The sequence below is a fragment of the Anser cygnoides genome, chromosome 1 (assembly GCF_040182565.1).
Source record: "Anser cygnoides isolate HZ-2024a breed goose chromosome 1, Taihu_goose_T2T_genome, whole genome shotgun sequence".
Classification (NCBI taxonomy): Eukaryota; Metazoa; Chordata; class Aves; order Anseriformes; family Anatidae; genus Anser; species Anser cygnoides.
The window spans coordinates 64,653,663-64,671,285 of NC_089873.1; the positions used below are offsets into that span (position 1 = coordinate 64,653,663).

Genomic DNA, 17,623 nt, shown 5'->3' on the forward strand with positions numbered 1-17,623 from the left:
AGGGGAGGGACGGGGAGGGGAAGGGCGGAGCGGGCGGGGGAGAGGAGAGGAGGGGGCGCGGGAGCGAGCGCGGCCGCCCGGGCTGGCAGGCGGGGCGGGAGGCAGGGCACCGCACGGGGAGGCACGGCACGGCACAACACGGCGCGGCGCGCTGCCCCTCGGCTGGTGCGGTCGGAGCGGTGAGTGCCTCCTGCTCTCCTTCTTTCCCTCTCCGCTCGGCGGGAAGCAGAGGGAAGCGCAGCGGCGGGCTGGGGCTGGGGGCTCGCCCCTTCCCCACGCGTGTTCCCGGTGCGGGCTGTTACTCTGACCGCTGCCGGGGCGGCCCTCGGCTCTGCCGCCGCCACCCGGGGCGGCGCGACACGCGTGGCTGCCGTGCGCCCTGCCTCCCCTCGCTCCGCGAGTTTCGAAGGAGGCGCTCCCGGGCCGCAGCGCCCCGCGCCCCGCCGCAGCCCCGGCCGGGGGACGCGCGGCTCCTTCCCCCCGCTCGGCTCCGCAGCCGCTCCCGCAGCGGGACCGCGTGGAGGGGCCGCGGGCGCCCTGCCCGGGCCGTGCCCGTTCCCCGGCCCGGAGCGCGGCGGCCGGCGCAGGTGCGGCCCCGCGGCGCACACCTGTAGCGCCCGGCCCGGGGCCGGCCGGGGGGGGCGACGTTCAGCGGCGGGGGTCCGGGGCAGCCGCCGCCACACGTGGGGCCGGGGCCTGCCCGGCCATGGCGGCGGGGGGAGGCGGCGGCCGGCCCCGGGGTGGCCGGCGGCGGGGAGCCGGGGCTCGGCCGGGAGCCCCTGCGCGGCACGGCGGCGAGCCCGGCTTTGGGGGGGGGGGAACAAAGGGCTCGCGTGTGCCGCGGCTCCGCACCGCCCCGGGGCGATGTGCGGGGGGAGCCCAAACTTTGCGCCACGCGGTGCCGGGCGGCGAGCGGCGGGGCGGGTTGTTTGTTTCCTTTTCTTTTTTTTACTTCTTTTAGCGAACTTGAGGCGGCCCGTCGCCCCGCCGGGGGGGTGGCGGGGTGGGGGCTCTTTGTTCCCGGCCGTAACGGGCCGGGGCGCGGCGCTGCCCCCGCGCCACGCGGTGCCGGGCGGGAAGCTGCCGGGACGCGGCTCCTCGGGGCCGGCCTCGTCTGCCTTCCCCCTAAAGCGGAGGGGCTCTGAGGGACCTGCCGGACCTGCCGGCGGCTCGGTCTTGGCGAGCGAGGCCGGACCCTGCCGCCCCCGGCCCCGCAGGCGGCTCCCACCGCCGGGATCGGGCGCCCCGCACGCAGCCGGGCCCCGCCAGGCGGCTCTCTGCTCCTCCCCGCTCGCTGGCACTCCTCGGGACCCGAATTACTTCGCTAATTATTTTAATTGCGAAAAAGTTTGGAGCTGCGCCCCGTCGCGGGAGCGCGGTTCCAGCTCAGGGTGCTGCCACCGTCCCCACGTGCGTGGGGAGAGAAGTGTCTGGAGCCAGACCTGAGGAGCTCTGTGTCTGCTGACAGCCACCGAGACGCCTCCGTGCACGCTTGAGCAGGCGAAGCAGGAGCGTGGCGGCTCCCCGGCAAACCCCTTCACTGCCATGTGCTTCCTTCCCAAGGTGGGACTGCTCGTCAGCAGGGCACGTGCTGTGGAAAACCCCGGCTCCCCCGCCTGCACGTGGCCGGGCTCGCTGTGCAGTGCGGTTTTCTTAGAGGGGGGAAAAGAAAAGATTACGAGAACCCCGCGACATAGGGGCAGGCACTGGGCTGGCGGTCTTCCCGCTGACACCAGTGGACACAGCTCCTTTGGCACTCGGGTGAATCGCAGCTTTGCGGAGATGTGCAGCCCGTGGCTGTGAATCAGGGAGAAACGAGTCACGGGGTGTTCACACACACCTACAGGCACGCAGCTCCTGCCGGAGGTAGGTGGGATTGAGTTCAGAGCCTCTAGGAGAAATTCCTCCTCGCTCCTCTCCCAGCCAGGGGATCCTCAGAGAGGAGCTAACTGCCTGCGTTCGCAGTCCTCCCTTTCGAAAGAAAACATCCCTGGCTGCTTGGGAGAAGAGAATGCTAAGAGCTGATAAATTCAGCCAGATGAAAAATGACCAAACAGCGTTAGAACTGTGGTGGTTTGTTGCCTTGCCCCCGCTGAACAGCTCTCTTTCTGTGTCACCAAACTGTCTGCTTTGCGTTCATCCTTAACACTTGGTGGCTTGTACCAGCTCTTTCACGGTGGGATGAGCGACGTGCGCAGTCCCACTTCACAACCAAATTCTGCTTCAGACTTGCACCTCTTGTGGCATTTGGTTTTTAGCAGAAAGAAGAAGCCAGGGAGCTGGGCCTTGAAACTGAGTGGTTAGGCAGAATGCAGGGGCGGGACTCCATTTCGTGAGTCAAGCTCGTGAATTTCTGTAGAATGTGCTCGGTCCAAAGTCCGAGTGAAATGACCGCTACTGTTACTTAAAGACATGGAAGTGCGGCCTTCTTGGTGAAGTTACTTCAACTATTTTGCCAAATAACTACTTCTCCCATTGCAGTCCCATCAGGTACCTTACCATCTCTAAATATATACATATAAAATAAAATAGTAGCTGTTCGGTGATCTCAAGTGTCCGTGATGCTTTTCCAGTAGCAGGTGGTTGCAGACAGCATCATAACAGCTGCAGTGTCTGTGCTCAGATAAGCATCACAGACTGAGCTCCGGCAGGCAGCTCGCTTGAGAACATCTCAGGTTTTCCTTGCAGGGCTCCTGATTGGGCCGAGTGAGGTTTTAGTTATGCAACAGGAGTTTCAGAGGGGAAGTCCTCTTTCAAGATGGAATGTCTGCAGGTGGGACAGGTTTGGGATTTCTTTTTTTCCCTATGCAAATCTTACTGATTACTGTTTTCATGCTTTGGCCTATCCCTTCTGGAGCACTAACCGCATAGAAGTTTGCAGGAACGCCCAAGTGGCTTAGCCTTTAGCTTTTCTCCTTTGTCTAAAGGGGTTAGGTTCTTATTTCTCACTGAAGATGAGTAGGGCTGTAGGCTCCGTTGCAGCTTGACAACTGCAGACTTCACTCAGGACAGCTTGTGACCCAGCCACAATGCGGTCCGGTCTTAAGGGAAGGAAACATCCCTTCCGATTTTGCTGCGTGGTCTGGTAGCTGCTGCTGGCTGCATCTGGTATGTGAAGATTTCACTGCAGCACTGAATGTACAACAGTAGCTGCAGACAACTACCAGCAAAACAGCTAGCTTACTTATTTTGGCAGAGGAAAGATTCCTGAAGATGTAGTTTGACCTTTTACTGTTCTCACTCAGCTCATCAAGCGAAAAACTCCATGGGATGCCATTTCATTCTGATGTAGCAGCGGCCAAACACAACTTTCCTCCAAATAAAGTTGTTTTGGGTGAAGAGAAAGGGGTCATGAAGAATGTACAATACATGAAATTCTGTAGTTGTGGTTGCTGGAAGGTAGTCACTGAGCTATAAGGACAGATGTCAACTGAAAAAGAAGTCTGAACATCGAAGTTACGCTTTCAAATTTCAATCAGCTTGACCTCTTCCTTGGAGCATTCTGTCTTTATGCATGTTAAAATATGTTTCTGCGGTCCAATTTTAACTCTATTCTAAAGTTTCTTTTTGGACCATGTAAACTCAGGGGGAGGTATGTTTACATTGAGTCTCTGATACAGCTCAGCTCCTCTGCTGATGTACAGTACCCTGTTCTACAGTTGATTTCTAGAGGGATTGCAGTTTCTTTCAGCAGAGGGACAGGCCCAGGAGTTTATTAGCTAGACAGACAACTCTGCTTCTGGCTCCCTAGACAGCTCTAGAAGCACTTTTTGTGCGTGTACATGCATCTGGGTATGTGAACTTGCAAATGTAAAAGCTAGAACACTTATAGTCTTTCTGTATTTCATGGTGTTTATCTTTTTCCCTTTAAAATAATAATAATAAAAAACTTTGGCTGTGTTTCTCATTTCTAATTAAATGCTGTAGAGAGGAGCATTGTGAAATTGTCCTGACTAGAACTGTCTGCATTGCTATATGTAGGCTAGATCCTAGTTTTCTGTAGTTCAACTGCAGGGAGGCTGTGCCAAGGCTGTTATGTACACGGAAGGGGGAAATGAAATTAATTGCAGGGCTTCTTTTTTTTCTGACAGTACACTGAAAGGTTGCAGGAAAAAGGGAATGATCCAGGCCAGAGTGAGGAGATAGGAAGAGAGAGAGGCATTGAGTAGCAGGATTGGCATCCCTTTGCTCTCCTGTAACCTGGGGGAATGTTTCTCTTTCAGCTTCACAAGGAGCAGGTGAACATGTGCCTTCTGACCAGCCTGATAATTGTGTTACAAAGGGAGATGTGCCTGCCCTCTAGGAATTCCTTCCTTTCTATTATAAGACTTATCTTTCTTCTTGGGGGATCATAAAGAATGGAGAAGGAATCTGGAAGGGCAAATGAAAGTGGCTCAGCTTTTCTTAGTACTCTGAAAAGTTCAGAAGTTCTTCCCTAACTTGAAAACTTAATGAGCATCTGAAGCAATACCTTTTAATTTAGATCATCAAATTAAATTTTGCAAAGAAAACTTGAGTCCCGATTTCTAGTCCTGACAGGCAACGAAAGCATGAAACAATTCTCACACGCATATGATACATGCTGCCTTGTAGCAGCCTTTCACAAATGCATTAAGCAGGGTGTGTTTTTTCTTCCTCACCTACTCTGCTGTTCTCTGCTTGACTCAGAGTTCTCCACTCTTCTAAAAGTGAGAAGGCAGAGGCATGGAGAGAACTCGTTCCTTCAGTTCAAGTTGCTAAAGCAGTTGTTTAAAGCAGGACTTGGGGGATAAGCAGCTTTTACTTTTACAGGTAGACCAGGCAAGAGGAGCGCTTTCTCCCTGACTTAAGGGAATAGTGCTCCTTACACATACGTAAATCTCCATTTCTGCAGAATGACAAACATGCTTCACTAGGATTTGGTTTGTTTTTGTTGTTTTGTTGTGTTTTTTTTTTCTGGTAAGTGGTCCCTTTAACTTCTGTGCAGCTGTTGATTTAAAAGACTTCATATATTTAAAATAGTCTTGCCAAATTTAAGCAAGTTATCTTGTGCAATGCTTTTAACTTCTGTGGAGCTGCATTCCTACCCACCACCTTTTTATCTGCCCCAAATTTTACATGGTTAAGCTTCCACAGCTCAGATTCAGGCATTGCAGTGGTAGGCAAGCTACGTTGCATTACAACAGCTGACAGATCTAACTCCCTGGTTTTAATTTGAGATGTAAATTGCAAATCTTTCAGGTTAAACCTTTTAAATGGCCCAGTCACATGTGCTTGTAACTACACTTAAGTCTATAGAAAAGTAGTGCCAGCTTGAGCACTAGACACAATTATGGTTTAGTGTGGAAACTGAGACAGAGTGCTTCAGTTTAGCAGCACCTCTAGAGTCAAATGCAGTCTGCATTAGTTATTAAACTTTCCAGAGTATTTAGTGTATAATGGTAAAATGTGTAACTGGATGGACGCCTTCCATTTATAACCGCACTTCGATGCAGTTGTCAGAGAAATCTGTTTTACTTGTGGTTTTGCTACTAACTTTTCCCCATTCAGGCATGATATATGGTAATACCGTTGCTGACCATTCATCAAGTGGGAAACAGATGGCACTAGTTTCCCTTCTATTGAAAGACGGTGTTGAAAGGCTGCTCCTGTGAGAATGGCAGCAACGATGCAAAACAAAATATTTTCAGAATGTACGTGTCTGATGCCAGCCTTTGCCAGAACATTAATTGTAAAACATGCATCTTACTCTGCTGTGGTATAAATAGCAGCTGGTGACAGAGATCCTCTCATCGGTGTCCATGTTCCTGGGAGAAACTGGATTAAACATTGAATCAAACTGTTGAGTTCAGTTCTATGTCTTGCCCTGTAGCAGTCGAGGTGTTCTTGCTGCTTAAGTTTTGTAGCTCTGAACATTATGCCCACAGTTAGTCCTTGGCTTTCTAAAGAAGAGCACCAGACCACAGACTAAGGTAGTCAAACAATCTAAAATCGCTGGTAGCTGGAAACTCCCAGATGAACATACTGTTGGATCTCAAGAGGCTTGTTAAACACAGTATCCTCAAGATACACTCTCCTTTGAAGGGGTATGCTGGATGCTAAGAAATAAAATACATATTCTAAGTGTATGCCTAGACACTCCTTTGTTTATTTGTCTTGACAGTCCAGGGATATGAACCTGATTCAGCGGAGCATTCATAATAAGTGCTCCTGAAAACATCCAAGCAGAGAATAGTGTCTAACCTTCCCTCAGCAAACTCACTCAGCCTGCATCTAGCCTGACACCTTCTTTTGCTTACTGCAGCTGCTCCTGCCTTCCAGGCCACTGCTGTGCTAATAGAGGGAGCAGCAGCAAGTCTTGTAGGAAGCCTGGCAGCATTTGGGGTGACACTGCTGGAGATGGGTGCAAGTGAGCCTTAGGGGAGCGCAGCTTCAGGTGAGCTTGTGCTGCAAATGTGCACAAAGAAGAAAAGAGTGCAGTGCTTCAAACCTGTGGCAAAAAGGAAAGACTTGTCCCCTCTTCCACCTGTTTCTTCAGCCTGGAGGATCTCTTTAGCGTTCAGTTTGTGCAAGCCCCTTGCCTTCAACACGCTTTGCACAAGTTGTCTGGGGGTGACTCGTGTCTTTATGTGCTTGTGTAGCAGTAATTGCAAGGAGACAGAGCCTCAGTGGGCACCCAGCGGTATTGTGTTATGAAATGTAAACATGTACGCTTTCAGCTAAGTACGGGTTCCTTGTCGTAGTAGATTTTGTGTGAGACTGTTGACCAACAATACTAGATAAAACATTGAATTTTGTTTTTCTTTGGAGCCTGGGAACCTTGGGTGTTTGTGTTGCAGTGCCGCCGTGTTCTGATTTTCTCCTGCAGGGCAGGGGTGTTGCTGGGAGTAATTCCACCTCCGTGTGGAGGACTGTGTCCAGGCCTGGGTGGTTTATTAACTGTTGCTGTGATCCTGTAAAAATGTAGAGGAACTCTTTCTCCATGTGTAACCTCTGTCAGTAACGTAAGCGTGATGCTAAGCATGGTTGTTTTGTGAAAGCAAGTTTTCAACCTCAGCCAGCCCCGCTTTTCAGATTTTTTATTGCTGTAACAAAGAGGCAAGTCTTGATGCTGCAGACCGGAGATTTCAGGTTAATTTTCTCCATCTCTGTCCCTCCCTTGCCTTCCTGCAGGCGCAGATGTGGGGACAGACCCTTGTGCACGTGCATTCACCAGTAAGAAAAGTTGGTTTTACTGGGGCATGGCAGAGGTGGATCAGTTGATGTTTGTGGTAGGGAGAGGTTGAGATTTTTTGTTAGCTTCTACGAGACCTGACTCTTGTTAGGGGAAGGGGGAAAGTTGTGTGCTATTTGCATGGCTCCATCTTTTAGTGTTTAAAAGCAGAAGTTCTCAGCAGTGGAAGCCTGTTCTCAGCTTCCTGTCACCAGTGGGCTGTCTCCTGAGCAGCTGGCACGTGGTGACAAGCAGCAGAGGTTTGCTCTGCCATGGGGTTTTTGGGGCAGACCTCGCACCACATTCTGTCAGGAGAGAGCCCTTCTGGGAGCAGTCCCTGCATGGCCATGGCATAAACGCGCTATAAATCTTGGTCCAGCAAGCACTCTGTGTGCATCAAGGCCCAGCGCCAGAAAAGCACCCACTTCGCTCAGTTATGTTTGTCAGAGCGCTTTGGGAGCTCTGTGGCGCTCAGTTATGTTTCCTGACGCACTTTGGGAGCTCTGTGCCGCCTTCACACTGGGCCTGAAGGAAGGGAGTCTGCACCAGGGGGCAACTGGGCCCTGCGGAGCGGTGGTGGAGGGGAGGCCTCTCCTTGCCCGGGCAGCGGGGTGCCCTTCATGGAGGGTGTGTGGAGCCAGGAGGCAGCCGAGCCGGGCTGCTCGCCCGCGCCCTGCCATGGAGGAGCACTGCCGGTTGCCGTGCTCCAGACGCAGCCGCTGCGGGCGAGGTGGGACTCCACCCTGCCGCATTCAGAGCGGCTTTTCAGGTATGTCTGCCCCACAGCCTAGAGGTATGGCTGCAGCTCGTTTGAAGCGACTCCTACTCGCTTTCAGCAAGGCTTGGCGGGAGGGCGGGGGTTCCAGCGAAGGCGATGACAGCCCCGTTGTTGTGACACCCGGGGTTCAGCCGCCGCTATGCACCCAGGGGCCTGAGCAGGTTGGCACGGCTCGTCCTGCCGCCCGCTGTGCCGCAGGTACGTGTGCGGCTTTCCTGAGCCACGTCGGCTGCGTTCATGCCTCTGGGTTGTGCTGTTGTAGAGGTGCCCTTGGAGGAGAACTGCGTAGTCGGTGCCCTTGTCGTGAGTCCTGGCTGGGTAGTGCTTGATATTCCAGCTGTTGTTCACTTTCATGAAATAATAAAGTGTTTAGGTCTATCTGCTGTTCTGAGGCAATGCGAGAGAGCAGTCGCCTAATCTGTTGGTTCCCCATCCTGAATTACAGTCTAGTGTTGGTTTGCCTGGTGAATTGCGCAGGTTTTTCTCTCAGTATCTAGAATTGATAAGTAACAGCAGTTCCTGTTTGTTTCCACAGGCTACAGCTGGGAGGAAAAGATGTTTGGCTTTCATAAACCGAAGATGTATCGGAGTATAGAGGGCTGCTGTATTTGCAGAGCTAAATCTTCCAGTTCCCGTTTCACTGACAGTAAACGCTACGAAAAGGATTTTCAGAACTGTTTTGGGTAAGATTCTTCCTCTAGTCACCGCTGCAGCCAGCCAGGGTGTTGGTCTCCAAGCAGTCTCTGACGCACAGTAGATGACAGCAGTGACAGGTCTGGCTGATGCCTCCTCTCCCTTGCACCACGTGCAGTGATCTAGTCGTGTTCCTTAAATCCCTGCACGAGGTGGTAGGCAGCACAGATCCTTGGAGGTTTTTGCTCATTCTGGAGATTCGATGACGTTAGACAAAGCTTCTACCTTGTTTCAGGGATTGATGCTGTTGTTCAAATAGTGCCTACCGATATGTTATTAAAACTCCTCATTGGAAACCCCTTCTGGTGAGAAGTAAGAATCAACTAACCAACTTTCCAATTAGGTGAAGTTGCACATAATGATGCTCGAAAGCACTGATAAGCAAAACTGTCAAAAGCACTGATAAGCAAAACTGTAAATATCAGTGATTTCTTATACCAGCTGCTGTGATCTCTCTAACTTTTTCAAACATTGGTGTTTTGTCTAAATCTGTGTCAGTGAATTGTCAACAAGGCAAATTCTTCTGTGATAGCCTGTAATTATTTTTTTACTTTGTTTATTTTGAAATTTTTGTGGAGCAATAAAAAAATTTCTACTGTTTATGCGGTAGTTTTCCATGAAATTTTTCTCCCAGGAAAAATGTCTGTTGTTGACATTTTCTACTTTTCTCTTTCCGGTCTTGTTGGATTAACTCATCAAAATCTTAGGCCAAAGTGGAACTTATGTATATCATATTTTTTTAAAAAAAAGTGTATCAGTATTGCTGCTCTTGTCTCCAGTGTTTAGCTTTGTGTGTGTAAATCTCTGCATCTTTGAGTCTTTACCTCCTTTCTCGTTCTCTCTTTTCACTACCCCCTCTTCTAGAAACGCTCCTTTCACACAGTTTTATAGTGCTTTGTGTTGACCATGGGTTTTTGTTCATAAATCTGATACTGACAGTTTTCGTTGTCATATTTCTTAGCTGCTGTCCTTGGCAGTGGAAAGACTGTGTGAAGGCCCATTGCTTTTTTTATAAACAACAATAAAGAAGCTTACAATATACTGGGGCTTTTGGTCTTGTGCTATCTGAAATATGTTTGCCAAGGTAAAAATGCAGTCTTAACACTGAGCAAATAAGGGCTTATCTGAGCCTGCCCCATTCATCTATAAATGCTTCAAAGTCCTCTCATTTAAATGGCTGGAAAACTCTGCCATGTATCCCCTTTATATTTCTTCTGCAGGTTAGCTGTAGGGATGATTTCTGAAGAAAGCTTGTTAGAAGGGAGCAAGTATTGCTGTTGTTCCAGTGACTGCTGTTTCTGAAACATTATCCTACACGTATGCAGCAGTGTGTTAGATGGTATTTGTTACTCATCCTTGAAAGCTCTGTGAGAAAGCTAAGAGCTGAATAAGCTTTTGTCAGATCTGAGTTCTGTTCCCCAACGTACATTCAAGGAATATAATTATTCTCCCTCCCTCTCCAATCAAATCAACCCAACCACTGAAGCTGTTGTTTAAAACAAAACAAAAAAATAGAAGGTAATGCGGCTGGGTTTTAGCACCCCTCTGGAAGCAGATTACAATGCCTTTTTTTTCTATGTGGAAGTGTGTTACCTGAAAGTGAGACCTGGTCTTCAGATGGAAATGTTGAGCCCCCAGATTAATTGTCATGCCTGAAAAACAGAACTTGAGAACTCTTCTTTTTCTTACACTTTTTGCTCTGTTATCAAATTATTATCTTTATTATTAACTGTTACCAAGTAACTTTTGCCTTTTTTTTTTTTTTTTTGCCAGGCTCCACGAGGCCCGCTCAGGAGATATTTGCAATGCATGTGTGCTTTTGGTGAAAAGGTGGAAAAAATTGCCAGCAGGATCCAAAAAAAACTGGAATCATGTTAGTTGACTATCTATTTCTCCCCTACCCCAAAGCTAACTTGTCTTCTACTTTAGTCCTTCCTGTGGCTGGGAAGGTGGGGAAGTGGGGCACTGGCAAGGTTTGGGGGTTTGCTGTTTCACCCACACTCTCTGCCCGCTCCCAGCATCTCTAAAACCTGCCTGGGATATTTGCTGTTACATTACTTTTATATGTCTTTGGTTAGCATACGTGCAAATTGCAATTGTGTAAGCCCTGGATGGAGCCACAGACTAACCTACCTTGTAATTCCTTGTTTTCACGAGCTCATAACTTTGTCCAGAAGTCTCTTATGACACTCAAAACATTTCAGAATTGGCCTCTGTCCAAAATTGGTCGCTCTTTTTTCTTTTAATAGTTTGAACAAGCAAGGTGACTTGCTCAAGCAACACATAAATCAATGTGGTTTAGTCAGATAATTAAAGGCTAATATCTCGCAGCTATTCCTACTCATATATTTTGTTTTGATATATCTAATTTGGTTTGGGCCTAGGGCTGGGAAGATGATCGGAATTCTTTGCGTATGTTATAATATTTATTCAGGAAGCCTTGGTGATAATGGCAGCCAGAACTATGGTTATTACTAGCATTAGCTTTTTATTCAGAAGTTAAATTTATGATTTAAAAACAAAAAGTCCAGGGAAAATGCTGGCAGTCACTTTTAACTGAATCTCTGTTGGCTTAATCGTTGCCTACTAAACTGAATCTGTCAAAATAGGAAGAAGGAATAAGTTGAACTGAATGTGCTTTTTAAACTGTTTTTGCCTTCTTATCCTATAGACGCACGTCTTAGAAACCAGATGTAAGTGAAACATAAGAGTGTCAGTGCACACAATTGCCCTAGTTTAACTAAGCTGTTTCTGATCATCTTCAGCTAAATCAGTGCGGGTACCTTGACTAAGGCAGCGTCTGGGCATGATGCAGAAGTATTATGTGTGCATTTTCTGTGTTGTAGGTGGTAGATGCCAGGGCTGGACCCAGTCTGAAAACAACACTGAAACCAAAGAAAATGAAAACTCTCTCTGGAAGCAGAATAAAGAGCAATCAAATCAGCAAGCTGCAAAAGGAATTCAAGCGGCACAGTAAGTAAATCCAAACACATTTTGATAATAAGACTGAGGCCTCCCCTTAAATAGCTTACTGTGAACTGGCCAAGCTGAGTCGCTTTCTAGATTCAGTTATGCTCTCACATTTAGGTGCTCTCTGTTTCCATAAACTCTCATTCTCTGTGCCCCTGGGGAGAGGGGGAAGTGAAGGGGGGGAGAGCTTGTGTGTGGGGCGGGTGCCTGACGGAGCTGGGTTGTGTTGGGTGGGCAGGTGGCACAGGGAGCTTAGAGGCAGTGGGGAGCAGGGAGCTTGGCTGGGAGGTGTAGATTACATCCCATGCCTAAACAACACATTTCCAGGAAAAACTTTGCTCTCGTTTGACCATTTTCAGCTCTCCCCAAGAGAGGCTAATCTGCCGATACCACCCACTATCAGTCTTTTTCTTCCATGTAGGCTTTAAACCTAGGCTTTCTATTTAGCCTACATTTCCTCCCACCCATAAGTTCTTGCCATGTTTCCTCTGTACAGTTTCCTCACACCTTCCTCTGCCAGTCTTCGTGATTTCTTTCCACTAGCACTTAGGCTCTTCAAATAGATTTGGATTCATAGCTTCCTAACAAAGCCATCTGCCGGTAATGCTCTAAGTATGTCTGTAACTTAGGTTTTTCCTCTAAAGCAAGCATTCCACCTTCTTAACTGTTGCTGTATTGGTCTTATCTCTGTTTTGGTTATCCTACCTGACCTGAAAGAAGAGCTTTAAGGAGAGGCCCAGGCCCAAAGATCTTTTATCTCCTCATCCAACATAATGCAATAAGAATTAACTACGTCACTGTAGGTGCAAGGAGAGTGGGCGGGGGGAGGGAAGCTAGGCTAGTAGCCCTTCTATTTAGGTGTGCATCTGCATACCTAAACTCCACAGCTCATAGTCTTGATCCAGCTAGAACTTAACACTACCTAATCCATTGCACTAATGGGAAGAGCTTTGCAGAATTTTAACAGAAATGGGAAGAAAGGATCTTCTTGAAATGGGCAGGGGCAAGTGGGAAAAGTGTCAATTACAAAAGTCCTTCTCTCTGGTCCCAATCTGTATGTTAACTTTCAAAAGTGAGGGAAAGGATGAGTTTCTGGATGAGTGTTCTGATTATTGTGTTTATTCCCCCTTGCTACAGACTCTGATGCCCACAGCACCACTTCAAGTGCCTCCCCAGCTCAGTCACCCTGCTACAGTAACCAGTCTGATGAGGGCTCTGACATGGAGATGAGTGCTGGGTCCAGCAGAACACCAGTTTTCTCCTTTCTAGATCTCACGTACTGGAAAAGGTAAAAATGCAACAGAACATGTACTCTGTGCACACAGCAATTTGTTTCACGTTCAGTGCTCGAGTCTGCTTCCTTGTAGGGTGCTGCAGCTGACCTTGTTTCAGTGGTATCATTTAAGTCACTGAGAGTTACGGATTGCGTGTCTTTCATTGGAAATGAATGCTGTGTGTTCAAGGCATTTTTCCCTATCTCCCCCCAGTTCCCTAAATACTAATACGCTTGTTGGAGAAATGTTTTTCCGTTTTTGGGAGTAACAGATAACATTGCTGATTTTAGTTATCTTGTCTTAAAACTGTAGACGTGATGTTATCACGTACATAGGTGCTCTTAGCAAAACATGACCTGTGATGGTCGTCAGAAAAGTGGGAGGAAAACCACAAGAGTTACTGGGAGCTGACAGGTTTATCTTTATTACTTGTTGTGACACACTAATCCCTTGTTCAGCTAATTGCTGTATTGAAATTGTTGTGACTTTGCTGCCTCCTCTCATAGTGTGTGTAAGTGCATTTTTGTCAAGGTTAGTTCAGATGGCTGTGTATCTGAAATATCTCTAGGAAGCGAAACGGGAGACTTAGTTTTGTATAGGAATGGTTTATTGTTTTATTTTCTTCCCCAAAGTGATGTTGTGGATTTAGACATAGACTTGTTTTTTTCCTTTCTGAGCAACCTTGTCCCTTCTATCCTAGCCAAACAATGCTGGAGGCTCAAAGAAGTAGTTTCTTGAGCCAAACTGATTTTTTTTTTCTTGCATTTCTGTAACTTCTGTATGTTCTAAACATATAAGTTATCTGCATCTGTCCTTGTTGTTTCTTCCAGGCAAAAGGTCTGCTGTGGAATTATTTACAAAGGGCGTTTTGGGGAAGTCCTCATAGACACTCATCTCTTCAAACCTTGCTGTAGCAATAAAAAGTCTGTCACCGAGAAGCCAGAACAAGAAGGACCACAATCTCCAGCAATCTCCACCCAAGAGGAGTGGTGACTTCTTCAGAGAGCTGGGGAAGGTTATACAGATCCTCTTATTCTCTGGAAAAATACTAGAAAAGTGACTGTTCACATTGGACACCTGCTATGCTGCCAAAAGACTATTCCCTAGAACTGTTTTGGGTTTTACTGCTACAATTCCGCAAACTCTGAAGCCAGTTTGTATCCTTTCAGAAAGACTGTACATAATATTTAAGATGCTATGGAACACTTAGCAAAGCTGAATGCTGCTGCAAGGTTGTCCCTCTAATCCTTCCCCCCCCCTTGTGACAAATGAACCTGAGGATGGGGTTTTGTATATTAAAGTATATGTAGTTCATGTTTCTGTATTGAAAGAAGCAGTGGTTGTAAGGCATTTTTTTAAGGTTGGTTGGTAACCTCCCTTGAATTCCGAAGAAAATATTTCATTCTTAGACATGGATGAGTCAATAAGATAAACTAATGCATAGAAATGTTATAAGTCACCTCTCTAGTTATATAAATATATATTTTTAAAGGTGTGGAGATCTCACCCTATACTACTGACATTGTAACAAAGACAAATATTTAATCTCTCCTAAGTGACACAGACTGTTAGCTGCAGACATCTCTACTGTAAGTGACAGTTATCTGAGAGCCTCCCCGCATAAGATCCTCCTAGGAAGGGGTAGGAGTGCTCCCTTCCTTAGCTCAGGAGGAGGATTTGCCTAAGAATTGAACACGGTGAAATGGGAGGCTGTTTTTGTTTTAACCTAGCAGCAGACACTCGACTTCGTGCAGTAACTGACTGGTGATTAGAGGTGGACCAAGAAAACAACCCGATGCCCAAGTTAGGTATAGATGATGGCCAAGACCAAATAACTGCTTTCTGTAGGCTCAGCGCAGCTGAAATGTGACCACAAACCAGACTTCTTGCTGGTTTCAGACCTGACACAGAACCAAGCCCCTTGCTAAGCTAAAGTCAGGCTCTGGTCCAGGGACACGATTGGATTCCAGCATGGGGCTTGGATTCACGATGCCTGTTTTGGAGCTCTTCCCCTGCAGCACTTTGTTGTTGTTGTTGTTAAGTGACCAGCAGATTGAGGCTTTTATGAATACTGGACTTATGCAAATATGAAGACTTCTGTTAGGAATGGTGCTGTGCTGAATAGAGGTGGCTGTTTGCATACATGATCAAAAGATAGTATTTTCTACACAGATTCCCAGTTAAAGTTGTGTGCAAACTGTTGCAACACTCCTTGAAACTCCACTTTGCCTTTAGGGTGAAAGCAGCTTCCTTGGAAGAGTGTGCTGCAGTTGTAGCTCCCAGTTGATTCATGTTCCTTTTATGAAGGTTTAAGTTGTTTAACTTGGGAATTATGCTTTTTTTTTTGTTTGGGGGGGGAGGGAGGGATGGGATTTTCTTGTTATTACTTTCTTGGGATATTCTGCAATGAACTGCTACAAGCTTTCCTTTTTCTGTGAGTCATCAGCATAATACTTTGGTGGGTAGGGCTTAGGACTGGATTTCCATGTAATCTCACTTCCTGAAATGGGAATGGTTAGCAAGTGAAAATATAGTTAAGGAAAGATATGCAGGTTTAAAGAGGAGCCTCCACCCTCAAAACTGCTTTTTTTTTTCTTTTTCTGCCTTCTGTTGGATAGGCCAACCTCTGGGGAGAACATCAGAGGAAGGCTTTGACTTATCACAGCCTTACAGCTTATAGCTTTCATTGATTTTACTTTGTTTTTCCTAAACTCTGAGATTCTGCAGGGAGGACAAAGCTAAGTACCTTGCTTTCATCTGCAACCAAATAAATGGATTCTTGCTTGTATAACTGCTTAACTAGGTTGGTCGTGTCTAATAAGGGCTTGAGCAAGAGTCCTAGCTATTTTTGCAGACACGTGCTTCTATTGGAGTTTGTGTTTTCAGCATCAATAATTCTGTACACCTAAGGCTGCAGTATTGGTGGTAGGATGTGCTCTGATATGGATCATCTCTTCTGTATTTATTTATTTATTGCTAGATTTCAACCGCCGACTGCTTCCCCTACTCCCTCCCACCTCTTCCATTCCCAGTAGTAATGCAAAACGAACTGTATGTAGTCATGCACTTTGTATTAATGTATTAGAAATCTATGGAACCTGTTTTGTACTTTTATACTGTTCAGACACTTGTAATCCAGACTTTTTTACTAGGGTAATAAATAAATTTAGAGTTATTTAGAAAATAAACATCTGTTTCAGCTGTCCATTTAATAAGGCTTAGTGTTTGAACCAGCTCATGCAATCTGTGTTCCTATTTGAACAAGAGTTCAAGACTTTATTTTTTGGAGGAGGAGGAGGGAAGCAAAATAATTCTCTTCTTTGAAACAAGTTCTTTGCTATTTAATTTGGGAAGAGGAGCAGAGCAAGGGGAGGATATAGTGCTTATTGTGGCAGACAGCAGTCTCAGGGCAGAATTTTCCAGCTTTCCCTTAGTGCCATGTGTGTGTAATAGCCCTTCCTTTACTGGAATGGGTGGTGCTGAAATTTGGTATTCCTGGGGCGTTTGATGTCTGATAGCTCACCAGCATCCAGCAAAGGCCAAATGAAGAAACAGCATTAAAAATTTGGTGCTGACAGCATGTGGAAACATCCCTTTCCAGATCCAGCTGAGGCAGTGGAAGAGACAAGTGCTCCTGTACTGAGCTGCAGCCTGGAGTGTTTCTTCCCACGACAGGCGTAGTCAGCTGGGATCCGCTCCAGCAGGCTGGTGGGAACGAGGTCTCTGGCAGGAGATGGCAGTGAGTAACTGCGTTTAGAAGACGAGGCTATTCCCTGACAGTGGAGAAAACCTTAAGCATAGTGGTATACTGCAATACTGCAAGAGACTATTTCAGACTTTAGTGGAGAGCTTGATTTATTCCTGCTGGTATATTAGCCTTTTACTATAAACTGAGCAAAACAATATCCAGAGGTTCATGTAGAAACAAACAAATTGAGTGAAAGTTCTGCATAGACTGCACAACAGTAATGTGATTTTAGCGTGACAGGATCTACTTTGCTCATATATTATCTTCTGCAGACACATGTAAAATGTGTGTATCCCACTACTTGCAATGCTCACCGTTTTTCAAATGATTTTTTCTCTTTTTCTATTGCTGCTCCACTCTTGGGGCTGATGAGGTGTCAGCTAGCCCTAGTGTGTTGAAAACACCAGTTTCAGTGGAGGGGGTACTCTGTATGAAGCAGATAACCTCATGGAAGACTACACCTGTGGAAGAGAAAGCTGCTCCTATGGAACAATGGGGAGAAAAGACTCCTTGAGAGCAATGTGGAGTGAGAACAGAAGGCAAAATCCTGGCTCAAGCTCTCCTGTGCTTCACCTGGATCAGCTGTCTTAATGACAACTGTGGCATCTGCTAAGCATCTGCTAAAATACTGGCCCACTGAAAAGATGCTTTACAGAGGATTGTATTATGCCTACTTGAAAGACGAGGAAAAGGAGGCATGTGTGACCAGAAAGTATCTTGCTGGAAGTCACCAATGAACCAGCAGCAGACCTCAGATATCCAAAGCCTCAGTTCAGTGCTCTGTACTGCTGGTAAAGCACGGTGGCAGATGGTTTTTGCATGGTGCTGCATGGAGATCAATTTTATTCTGGTCTGTACAATGTGACCATTTCTTTTCCTGTTTAACTTCTGCAACACTGAGTCTATAACATCCTTTCTGAGTAGAGTGGGTGGCATCCACCCCAGTCAATAAACAGTTGCAACTCTTC

General features: G+C 47.0%; 1 protein-coding gene across 1 annotated transcript; it reads left to right on the forward strand.

Annotated features, from left to right (window-relative positions):
• The first annotated feature begins 22 nt into the window (after nt 1-22).
• Nucleotides 23-16,095, forward strand: SINHCAF (SIN3-HDAC complex associated factor). The gene is made up of 6 exons (XM_048058218.2): nt 23-179; nt 8,506-8,653; nt 10,437-10,536; nt 11,510-11,636; nt 12,771-12,921; nt 13,738-16,095. The coding sequence occupies exons 2-6, from the start codon at nt 8,526-8,528 to the stop codon at nt 13,898-13,900; spliced, it is 669 nt and encodes a 222-aa protein (XP_047914175.1). The 5' UTR covers nt 23-179; nt 8,506-8,525; the 3' UTR covers nt 13,901-16,095.
• Nucleotides 16,096-17,623: the final 1,528 nt, after the last annotated feature.

Excerpts from the sequence above, each read along its gene's own strand:
- SINHCAF (XM_048058218.2), top strand. The coding sequence starts at position 8,526 with ATGTTTGGCTTTCATAAACCGAAGATGTATCGGAGTATAGAGGGCTGC. Across the intron at positions 10,537-11,509 it reads CCAAAAAAAACTGGAATCAT|GTGGTAGATGCCAGGGCTGG; the intron begins GTTAGTTGACTA and ends TCTGTGTTGTAG. Across the intron at positions 11,637-12,770 it reads AAAGGAATTCAAGCGGCACA|ACTCTGATGCCCACAGCACC; the intron begins GTAAGTAAATCC and ends CCCTTGCTACAG.